Consider the following 12469-nt stretch of genomic DNA (forward strand, 5'->3'; position numbering starts at 1 on the left):
CATTCTAACAGGCCTCTCTCTCTCTCTCTTTTTTTTTTTTTAAGAGAAAACCAGCATTTAGTTGGAGAGGGCATTCCAGAGTGGTTGTGTACACTGGGAAATGCTAGGTGTTTCTATTCAATGAGGGTCTGAGCAGCTGATTTCCACAAAGCATGAGCTTCAGCCACGCTGGTGAGCAGTGGAGCATGGGATGCACGATTCATATGAACTTATCTCCACTATTGATACTGTGTGTAAAATAGATAACTAATGAGAACCTACTATACAGCAGAGGGCGCTCTAGTTAATGCACTGTGTTGACCCTGATGTAGATAACTAATGAGAACCTACTACACAGCAGAGGGCGCTCTAGTTAATGCACTGTGTTGACCCGGATGGGAAGGAAATCCAGAAGGGAGGGGAGAGATGTATTTGCGTGGCTGATTCACTTTGCTGTAGAGCAGAAACTAACACAACCTTGTAAAGCAATTATGGTCCAATACAGATTAATTTAAAAAGTGAGCTTCTTTTAGAACCCAGAGGACTTCTAGTAAGGAAGCCAAAGTTCTGCTTCCATGGCGTGACAGAGCATTTGGAAATGTCCTTACACACAAACCGTCAAAACCGACAATCCTACGAGTTTCTAGGCCTGAGAGAAATTTATAAACTGAGGACAAGCGATCTGAGAGAGGCATAGCCCAGCTGCTTGGGACAAAGCATCACACTCCCAGTTTCTTATCTTTTCAAGGTAAGAAGATACATCTGGTCATTTGTGTATTTAGGTCAGGTTCTCAAATTGAGCCTATACAACGCCTTAAAAAAATTTAACAGCTATATTTATAAGAGTTAAAGTTTTAAAATAACCAGATCAGTCCCAAGATGGAGTCACTCATGCTAAGCTTCCCGTGAGTAAACCAGAACCACCTGTCTTCTGTGAGGCTCTCCCAAAGCAGGCAGACCCAGACCCCCCAGTCTGTGCCCACAGGCCCCACACACAGGCTCCAAGACCTCCCTCTGTTCCACAGAAGGGAAGCTAATGTCAGCAAGGCCCAGGGCCAAAATCACTGCAGATGGTGACTGCAGCCATGAAATCAGAGGACATTTGTTTCTTGGCAGGAAAGCTATGACAAATCTAGACAGTGTGTTGAAAACTGGAGACATTACTTTGCCAACAAAGGTCTGTATAGTCAAGGCTGTGTTCTTTTGTGTGGTCACAGAGTTGTGAAAGCTGAACCTTAAAAGAAGGCGGAGTGCTGAAGAATTGATGTCTTGGAGCTGTGGTACTGGAGAAGACTCCTGATAGTCCCTTGGACAGCAAGGAGATCAAACCAGTCAATCTTAAAGGAATCAACCCTGAATACTCACTGGAAGGACTGATGCTGAAGCTGAAACTTCAGTATTTTGGTCATCTGATGCGAACAGCTGACCCATTGGAAAAGTCCCTGATGCTGGGAAAAATTGAGGGCAGATGCAGAAGAGGGCATCAGAGGATGAGATGGCTGGATGGCATCATTGATGCAATAGACATGAACTTGGGTAAACTTTGGGGAGATGGTAAGGGACAGGGAGGCATGGTGTGCTGCAGTCCATGGGGTCGAAAGAGTCAGACATGACTAGGCGACTGAACAATAGCAACAGCAGCCTCCTTGTGACTCCTCCTTTGGTCTTTAAGACTCTCTGGCCTCCTACAGGCCTTCCAAGCCTCTTTTCTCTCTGCCAGATGGGATGCTGCTCCATCCATGAGTTGCTGAATAAAAGCCTACTGATCAGTACATTGTAGAAAATTTTCTTTTAACAAGCTTTAGGATTAATGGTTCAGTTTACAAAGCTTGAAAAAGAGTGAAAGTGAAGTCACTCAGTTGTGTCTGACTCTTTGTGACCCCATGGACTGTAGTCTACCAGGCTTCTCCATCCATGGGATTTTCCAGGCAAGAATACTGGAGTGGGTTGCCATTTCCTTCTCCAGGAGATCTTCCTGGCCCAGGGATTGAACCTGGGTCTCCCACATTGTAGGCAGATGCTTTACCGTCTGAGCCACCAGGGAAGTCTGTTGACTTGGGAAATGGGTGGGAGAATCCATTCTAGGGAGAAACCATTTTCCATCTAGTGAATGCCCGTGAGAAGATGAGGGTCCAACAGGTTCCCCTAAAAGCTTAGAGAGGTTAAAAAAATTTTTTTAGATCAAAGTGAAATTAGCATGACAATATTTGGCAAATGGAAAAGAAAAAAAACTTACTTGCAGTCCCACTCCCATCCCATGTCAATAACCAATATAATTTCTGTGAATTAAAAAAAATGTATGTATGGAGAGAATACACTTGTGGTTGCCAGTGGGGTGGGGGTGGGGAGGGATGGATTGAGAGTGTGGGATTAGCAGATGCAAACTCTCATACATGATAGATGAACAAGGTGACACTGTAGCCCACAGGGAGCTATAGTCACCATCTTGTGATCAATCATAACAGAAAAGAATATGAAAAAGAATGTATATGTATTTATAACTGAATCACTTTGCTATACAGCAGAAATTAATACATTGCAAATCCACTATCCTTCAATTAAAAAAATATACGTCTGTGGATCGCTAAGAGGGGAAAATGGGTGGCAGAATCCATTCTAGGGAGAAACCATTTTCTGTCTAGTGAATGCCTGTGAGAGGATGAGGGTCCAACAGGCTCCCCTAATGATGACTTGGGTCCCTGTCCCTCGCCTTCTCCCCATGGGGAGGTGAGGTAGACCTGCCTGGAAGGAGGGTCCCTGACAAAGACGGGGATGTGGCATGGCAGGGGTGTATGCAGAGAGCTTATTTTTTTGCATAAAAATAGTGGGAGACATTTGAGTTTCAGGAGGTAGCCTTGGATAAGGGGTGTGCGGACAGGAGGAACAACAGGAGAACATGGAATGGGAGGTCGGTGAGAATGGGGAGGAGGGTGGGCTGGGGAAGAAAGTCAGCCAGTGAGGCATGCCCTGAGGTGCTGCTGACATGGAAGGTGAGGCTGCACAGTGGCGGGTCCCCTGCAGGGCCTGGCAGACTTGAAAGGAAGCTGCCTTGTGTGGATGGAGTTCACAGGGATCAAGAAGAAAGGTCACTTTTCCATATTTGGGTCTGTGCTTCATGCATAAGAATGGTTTGAAAGAGGCAAGAACAGAGGAGACACAAGAAAGAATTAGGACCAAGGGGATCAGGAAAAATACAGGCTCCCCAAGGAATGATCAGATTTTCGGGGAAGAGGGTAAGAAGAGCTCCAGTGTTCCCTAAGTTTTGTAGGATAAAGAGTCTTTCCATTTATTAAAGGGAGGAGTAACCGTATAAATTTGTTTGGAGTTACGAGTGTCCAGGGGCTTCCCAGGTGGTGCTAGCGGTAAAGAACCTGCCTGCCAGTGCAGGAGACATAAGAGATGCCGGTTCAATCCCTGGGCCAGGAAGATCCCCTGGAGGAGGGCATGGCAACCCACTTCAGTATTCTTGCCTGGAAGATCCCATGGACAGAGAAGCCTGGAGGAATATAGTCCATGGGGTCGCGAAACAGTTGGACAGGACTGAAGCAACTTGGCACACGTACACAAATGTCAAATTACTACAATCTGGGTAAGAAAATTCTGTATAGTTATAAAATTTTTTTTGTATCTTCCTCTTTTTCATTTAAAATGAAATTGTATACATTTTGCTATGTTACAGAATATTAGAGAATTGACATTTTTTTCTTGGACCCACTATGCTCTGGGGTCCAGTTCTGTTACTATACAATCTTATTTAATCCCTACAACATTCTCTGAGGTAGTCAAATCATTGCAACTATTTTTTAAAATAAAAAGCTGAAGCCTAGAGTGGTTAAGACATGTCCAAGGTTGGACAGGACTTTCCAGGAGGAGCCAGTGGTAAAGAACCTGCCTGCCAATGCAGGAGACTTAAGAGATGTGGGTTTGTTCGATCTCTGGGTTGGGAAGAGCCCCTGGAGGAAGGCATGGCAACCCACTCCAATATTCTTGCCTGGAGAATCCCATGGACAGAAGAGCCTAGCAGGCTATGGTTCATAGGGTCACAAAGAGTCAGACACGCATGCATGCAAAGTTGTCCAGCCAGCAGTGACTAACCCCAGGAGGGAGACTGGATCCATCAGAGTGCAAAAGCCCTCTCCACAACCCCATGATGCTTGCCAGAGAGATCAGAGAATTGAAATCCATCTCCAAGACCATCAAGGGGAAAAATCAGAACAACAGGAATGTAAAAGATTCTTCTCTCCTCCAGGAAAGAAATTTGACTCTGTGATAGGAGTAGGCTTTCTATTTCACAATATGTAGTTGGCCATCAGCTTTCCTACAACTCAGCCTGCCAAACGACATGATCCTCTTCTATATTAATAGCTCTTCTTTTCACTATGGGGGCTTGGCTCATCCCACTTCGCCTTGGAAAGCACTTCCATGAGATGCTACTAAAACCGATCAGTGTTCAGTTCAGTTCAGTTCAGTCGCTCAGTCGTGTCCGACTATTTGCAACCCCATGAATTGCAGCATGCCAGGCCTCCCTGTCCATCACCAACTCCCGGAGTTCACTCACACTCTTGTCTATTGAGTCCATGATGCCATCCAGCCATCTCATCCTCTGTCATCCCCTTCTCCTCCTGCCCCCAATCCCTCCCAGTATCAGAATCTTTTCCAATGAGTCAACTCTTCGCATGAGGTGGCCAAAGTATTGGAGTTTCAGCTTTAGCATCATTCCTTCCAAAGAAATCCCAGGGTTGATCTCCTTCAGAATGGACCGTTTGGATCTCCTTGCAGTCCAAGGGACTCTCAAGAGTCTTCTCCAACACCACAGTTCAAAAGCATCAATTCTTCGGCAATCAGCCTTCTTCACAGTCCAACTCTCACATCCCTATATGACCACTGGAAAAACCATAGCCTTGACTAGATGGACCTTTGTTTGCAAAGTAATGTTTCTGCTTTTGAATATGCTATCTAGGTTGGTCATCACTTCTCTTCCAAGGAGTAAGCGTCTTTTAATTTCATGGCTGCAGTCACCATCTGCAGTGATTTTGGAGCCCAGAAAAATAAAGTCTGACGTTGTTTCCACTGTTTCCTCATTTATTTCCCATGAAGTGATGGGACCAGATGCCATGATCTTCGTTTTCTGAATGTTGAGCTTTAAGCCAACTTTTTCACTCTCCTCTTTCACTTTCATCGAGAGGCTTTTAAGTTCCTCTTCACTTTCTGCCATAAGGGTGGTATCATCTGCATATCTGAGGTTATTGATATTTCTCCCAGTAATCTTGATTCCAGCTTGTGCATCTTCCAGCCCAACGTTTCTCATGATGTACTCTGCATATAAGTTAAATAAGCAGGGTGACAATATACAGCCTTGATGTACTCCTTTTCTATTTGGAACCAGTCTGTTGTTCCATGTCCAGTTCTAACTGTTGCTTCCTGACCTGCATATAGGTTTCTCAAGAGGCAGGTCAGGTGGTCTGTACTCCCATCTCTTTCAGAATTTTCCACACTTTGTTGTGATCCACACAGTCAAAGGTTTGGCATAGTGAATAAAGCAGAAATAGATGTTTTTCTGGAACTCCCTTGCTTTTTCAATGATCCAGCGGATGTTGGCAATTTGATCTCTGGTTCCTCTGCCTTTTCTAAAACCAGCTTGAACATCTGGAAGTTCACAGTTCACGTATTGTGAAGCCTGGCTTGGAGAATTTTGAGCATTACTTTACTAGCGTGTGAGATGAATGCAATTGTGCGGTAGTTTGAGCATTCTTTGGCATTGCATTTCTTAGGGATTGGAATGAAAACTGACCTTTTCCAGTCCTGTGGCCACTGCTGAGTTTTCCAATTTGCTGGCATATTGAGTGCGGAACTTTCACAGCATCATCTTTCAGGATTTGAAATAGCTCCACTGGAATTCCATCACCTCCACTAGCTTTGTTAGTAGTGATGCTTTCTAAGGCCCACTTGACTTCACATTCCAGGATGTCTGGCTCTAGGTGAGCGATCACACCATCGTGAATCTCTTGGTCGTGAAGATCTTTTTTGTACAGTTCTTCTGTGTATTCTTGCCACCTCTTAATATCTTCTATTTCTGTTAGGTCCATACCATTTTTGTGTTATGTGGCTGCAAAAATCATTAGCCAGAAGGCTCTGGTTTCACTCTGTGAAGGATGTTGGTGCTGAGATTGGAAGTTGACTGAGGGGTCCTGAGTAGTGACCCGTGGAAGGAGTGAGTCCCTGTGCCTGGTGGCCATCATCTCTGAAGCTAACAGCCACACCTCTGTCCTGTGGCTGGTTCTTCCAGTTCACTCAAACCCACACATCCTCAGTTCTATGGATGCCCAAAGGAAGTGTTCTTTGTTGGAGAGTGTTTCCATATCATGTAGGTGTAGTAAGTAATAAGACTCCTTTTTTGTTCTAAAAGGCAAGATTATCTGAACTACAAGAGTGAAAAGCAATGGCGACATGAACAATGATTGCAAAGCACAACCAAATCTCTTGCGCTCTTTCACTTATTCTAATGAAGCAGGGATGGGTCCACCCCCGCACAGTGCATGCCCGGCTGCTGGCTGCAGTGGGAAGAGCAAACACTAGCCTTCATGGTTTTGTTTATACTTAAAACTATGAACTTCTTTTATTTTGAGAACAAAATACTGTGTGCATTAAAATCACTTATGTTCTCTTAAGTCAATGACAAGGCTTGGATTTCATATTTGAAATGTGTGATGAAATCCAGAAGCAACACAAATTAGGTACTTAATGAAAAAAAAACTTCAAGTAAAGACATCTTGCTTAAAAAAGTTTTTTGGGGGTGTGTGGGGTGGGGTGGGGGCTGTGCTACGTGGCATGTAGAATCTTAGTTCCCCAACCAGGGATTGAACCTGGGTCCCCTGCAGAGTCCTATCCACTGGACTGCAAGGGAATTCCAAAGAAATGTTACTTTTAAAGGAGCCACATCTGTTGGCATTCACTCAACAGTCCTGTCTTCCTTGAATCAGCTAGAGACCTGGTGGTGAGTCTGCAATGAGTGTTCCCAGGCTAAGGAAGAGAAGCAGTGCCTGCTGGGCTGGGAGGGGTGGAGGGTTCACCAGACTGAGGTTTCAGTGAGGCTGCAGGCAGCTTGCTGAAGAATAAGGTGAGAGCGCCTTACGAGGAGGAGGGAGTGGGGTTGTGGGGATGAGCAATTCAGGATGATGACTAGGTCTCATCAGCCTGCGACTCCAGGAGTGAAGTTGCTGAAAAAGAGGTGACAGTCACAAGTTGATAGGATCAAGAATCTCTGAACAGAAGGGATTGTAGACTTAAAACTTGTAACTCTTTAACTCTGCAGATGGAGAAACAGATACCTACACTCACCAAAGCCACAGCTAACCAGACAGACTTGCATGATTCAAACTACAGTTAAAATAGTGGGAGGCACACAGAGCCACAGCCTCTTAGGAGCCTGTCTGCTTTCAAGGGTCACACACGGAGGAGTCCTCTGTCGCACCTGCCACATCTTTCAGTCTGAATATACTTTACCTCTTTTTTTCTCCCAAGGCAAATGCACAGACCAGCTCATATCTCTAGGGTTTAATTCCTTTAGAGAAGACGTCTGCATTCTAGCCCTTGTCCTTGTAGCCCTGACATTTTGCAAAGCTGGTCAGGAAAGTTCTCTTGTCTTCATCCTGACATAAGCACGGTGAGGCAATACCAGGGTGGTCTGGTCTGCACGTGCATGGCGGCTGTCATCCAAAGCACCTGCAGTGGTGTTCAGTATTCGGAGGGAAACTGTTTATGCACTGTTTGGGCCATTTTGGCCTGCCTCATTTAAAGCTGAGTTTTAAAAAATATGGACAAGACAAACCTCTTTAGTAAGTGGTTACAGCATTTAAAAGAATTAAACAACAGAACATAAAATATCAGGTACAATCTAGACGCTTTGTGAAACTGTTTTAGGTGAGTGTGTGAGTGTGTGTGTTGGGTCTTGTGTGTGCTGAAATGGCTCTCAGGAGACTTAAGATCACAAATGATGCACTGTTGTTGTTGTTATTTAGTTGTTCAGTTGTGTCCGACTCCTTGTGACCCCATGGACTGTAGCCTGCCAGGCTCCTCTGGCCATGGGATTCTCCAGGCACGAATACTGGAGTGGGTTGCCATTTCCTTCTCCAGGAAATGATGCATTATTTTAACCCTAATTTGATTAATCAAGCATATCCAACTTGATGCTAATTCTTTTGTCTTTTTCTTGGCTTGTTGGACCTTAGTTCCTGGAGCAGGAATTGAACCCAGGCCCTTAGTGGTGAAAGTGCAGAGTTCTAACCACTGGGTCGCTAGGGCATTCCTAACTTTATGCTAATTCTCAAGGCAATGTAGTGAAGGGCTGTGTTTTGTTGTTGTTTTGTTTTCTGTTTGCTTTATAAGGTTGGGAAAATTTATTTAAAGAAGCAAACATATCTCATTTCCTATTGTGTCCTAGAATTCCCTTTAATTGTTAAGTTCATTCCTCACAATGATGAGTGTCCAAATTGAACATTTTCATGAGAACAATTTAATCTTGGCAAGCAATCATGAAATGTGAGATAAAATACTAACTCTACAGGTAGTTTTTTCTCAAGACTATAATTATCTACTTCAAAGTTTGTAGATAAATAGTGTAATTTTTATCCCCAAATCTTTCTTTCATCCAGTCATTCATCATTTATCATCTCCTTAGCAGAAGACACATTCTCTTTTGCAGGATCTCATTGGCTGGAACCAAAGTGACAGGAACAAAACAACAGGCTGCAGAATTAATGGGAGGCAGAGCACAGCCATTCAGCCTTTTCAGGCCCAGCAGGGCTCACTGACTGACGGCTGTGTACCAAGGCTGCGGATGATGGCTGCGCCTTCAGAGGGTCTAAGGCAAGTCAGAAGGAGTGTGGCAATGCTTTCAACATCTGAGAGGTGGCATCGGATTCCTTTAATTCTTCTTGCCCATTTGGCCATAGCTCATGGAAAACTCAGCTCTTCAAAATATAGCCTAGCTATAATATGAAACAATTAATTAAGTGGGTGGTAATTGGCACTTAAAAAGTGAAAAAGTAGACGTTTTCCCTGGAGTTCCAGTGGTTAAGAACTCGCCTGCCAATGCAGGGGACATGGGTTCAATCCCTGGTCCAGGAAGATCCCACATGCCCCAGAGCAACTAAACACTCATGTCGAAACTACTGGGCCCACACACTCTAGAGCCTGTGCCTCACCACAAGAGAGGCCACCACAGTGAGAAGCCTGAGCACTGCGCCTAGTGAGCAGCCCCTGCTCGCGGCCGCAGCTAGAGAAAGCCCTGTCGCAGCAATGAAGACCCAGCACAGCCGATGAATTTAAAAAGGTGAAACAGAACAGAAAATATCAGGGTGCACCCCAGGTGCCTTGGGAAATGTTTCATTCAGTGCACGCGTGTGTGTGTGAGCATGCATTGGGTCCTCGTGAGCAACACCCTTCTTACTGTGGATCACTGTCAAACGACTCTGAAGCCACTGCTCTGCCAGATGCAGGGGTGGGATGCATCTAGTTCTTACTGTGTGTCCTGAGGCGCTGATGCTGCCTCAGAGGGAAGCTAAGAAAAGACCCAGGAGGGTGTCTTATTCCAGAGCCGGGACACGACCGAAGTGAGAACCTAAGCTCCAGGCCCTGTTCTGAGGCACTTCACCAATATCCACTCACACACATATGAAGCCACAGCAATGCTTTATAACTGATCCTCATCCTAGCAATGAGGGAGGTCAGGCTGACAGGAACCCACCCCTTGTTAGTAGTCTAGACCTTCTACACCAGAGTCTTAACCTCCACCCAGTGTTGCCCGATGACCTGCTCCAGTGGGGGTTTTCTTGGTGTTGGCATCCTCAGTCTAGCCAACTCCCCCGTCTTGAATTACTTAAGCGGCTCTCAGATGCTTGATGGCAAAGTCACCTGCACTAAGAAAGCTGGCATCTCTGTCAGCATCCTCACCATCTTCATCACACTCACATTTTGTCTGCAACCTGCCTGCAGTTATTCCCACCCAATGTGGTAAATCAACTGTATTTCAATACAAAAAATTTTTTAAAGTCTCTTTGAGTAAGATTTACACATTATCACTCTGTGTATCACTTACATACATTATTGCACGCATTAATACATATTATACTTTATATCAATATATATTGTCTAGCCCTCCCGGGACCATTACCTGTGTAGAGAAACGTGTTGGAATGTCCTCCCACCACCACATCCACGCCCTTCACTTTCTGAGCAATGAGTTTATCCACTTCAAAACCGGAGTGTCCCAGTGCAATAATTTTGTTCACGTTTAGAGTTTTTAACTTATCTACTTCAGGTTGCAATGCAGCGATTTCATCTTCGAATACTAAATTCGTTCCTAAGGAAGAAAATAAAATGGACACTTATTCAACAATAGCTTTTATTTTTTTTTATTTTTATTTTTTTTTTATTTTTAAAATTTTAAAATCTTTAATTCTTACATGCGTTCCCAAACACGAACCCCCCTCCCACCTCCTTCCCCATAACATCTCTCTGGGTCATCCCCATGCACCAGCCCCAAGCATGCTGCATCCTGCATCAGACATAGACTGGCGATTCAATTCTTACATGATAGTATACATGTTAGAATGTCATTCTCCCAAATCATCCCACCCTCTCCCTCTCCCTCTGAGTCCAAAAGTCCGTTATATACATCTGTGTCTCTTTCCCTGTCTTGCATACAGGGTCGTCATTGCCATCTTCCTAAATTCCATATATATGTGTTAGTATACTGTATTGGTGTTTTTCTTTCTGGCTTACTTCACTCTGTATAATCGGCTCCAGCCTCATCCATCTCATCAGAACTGATTCAAATGTATTCTTTTTAACGGCTGAGTAATCCTCCATTGTGTATATGTACCACGGCTTTCTTATCCATTCATCTGCTGATGGACATCTAGGTTGTTTCCATGTCCTGGCTATTATAAACAGTGCTGCGATGAACATTGGGGTACATGTGTCTCTTTCAATTCTGGTTTCCTCGGTGTGTATGCCCAGAAGTGGGATTGCTGGGTCATAAGGTAGTTCTATTTGCAATTTTTTAAGGAATCTCCACACTGTTCTCCATAGTGGCTGTACTAGTTTGCATTCCCACCAACAGTGTAGGAGGGTTCCCTTTTCTCCACACCCTCTCCAGCATTTATTGCTTGCAGATTTTTGGATCGCAGCCATTCTGACTGGTTCAACAATAGCTTTTTAAAAAATCATATTGCTTATTATATAAGCATATCAAGTAAAAACACCTTACTGCCTAAAGTTCTTAAATTTTTAAGACCAAAACTTGTCTATAAATTCAGTGTAATATCTCTACAAAGCCAATAAAAATTCACACCAATATTCTCACTTACATTCCCTTAAGTTGCACTGGGGCTTCCCTGGTGACTCAGAAGATAAAGAATCTGCCTGCAACGTAAGAGATCTGGGTTCAGTCCCTGAGTTGGGAAGATCCCTTGGAGAAGGAAATGGCAACCCATTCCAGTATTCTTGCCTGGAAAATTCCAGGGACAGAGGAGCCTGGCAGGCTACAGTCTATGGGGTCACGAGGAGTCAGACAGGACTGAGAGTCTAAGACACATACACACAAGGTTGCCTGTTGGTTTAAGGCTGAGGATGATACTATGTTGCTCGAGTTCAATCTCAAACTGTGAGCAGGGTTCAGATTTGTAATCTCTCTATTTCTTGAATCTATTTGTATTTTTATTCAGACTTCCATTAGGTCAACATAAAGCACGCCTGAGCACATAAACATGTTGGACTGTATACATGCCAAGTCATTATGCTATACACCTTAGTGTGGATCAATCATATCTCAATAAAACTTAAAAAAAAAAGATTAGCTACTGTATGGCTTTGTTTGCAAGTTCAGCACAATCAGTCTTCAGACTTGATACTCTTGTCAGCGACTAGTCCTTGAATTGACGCCATTGACAACTCTGTCTTGTCCACCGGATAAGGTCAGTGTTACAGCATTGCTGAGCACTGATTAGATTGGGTTCTCATCCGAGGACTGCTGGCCCTGGGAGCCTTGCATCCCTCCCAGGAGGCTCACCCCCTACACAGTGGGAGCTGAAGCTTGCCTGCTAGTGTGGCCGGCAAGTATGGGTGTGATCGCACAGCCGGGCGCTGTGTGCTGCAGGCTCGCACTACCGGGTGTGGTAAGCCCACCAGGCTCTCCCTTTGTCCCCGTCCTGCAGTCAAATCGCAGCATGGCTGGAGGGCTTACAGCTCTGACTGGCGCAGACAGGACTACAAACACAGATACGCTGCCCTGAAGTCACAGCAAGCCAGCTGTGACTCCAGATCTTCCAGAGGATCTGGATTCCCTTATGCTGGAACCAACCCTAAAACAAAAATGCCCAAAGTTGAATCAGTCTCCTAACAAGTTTTCAAAACCCAGGAGTCTGTTATCTCCAGTTTGAAAAGTATTCATCTAAGGAGCTGTGAGACGGTTAAATATATCACTTCTGAA

The 12469-nt window shown here is 44.5% G+C and overlaps 1 protein-coding gene across 3 annotated transcripts in view; it reads right to left on the bottom strand.

Annotated features, from left to right (window-relative positions):
- The window catches only part of NT5E (5'-nucleotidase ecto), a 69838-nt gene that overhangs the window by 21634 nt on the left and 35735 nt on the right, over window positions 1–12469 (bottom strand). For all 3 annotated transcript variants that reach the window (XM_004011302.6, XM_060419587.1, XM_060419589.1), the window contains exon 3: window positions 10151–10339. In XM_004011302.6, the coding sequence (XP_004011351.1) occupies window positions 10151–10339 (189 nt within the window). The remainder of the gene's footprint in view (window positions 1–10150; window positions 10340–12469) is intronic.

The sequence above is a fragment of the Ovis aries genome, chromosome 8, assembly GCF_016772045.2.
Source record: "Ovis aries strain OAR_USU_Benz2616 breed Rambouillet chromosome 8, ARS-UI_Ramb_v3.0, whole genome shotgun sequence".
Lineage (NCBI taxonomy): Eukaryota > Metazoa > Chordata > Mammalia > Artiodactyla > Bovidae > Ovis > Ovis aries.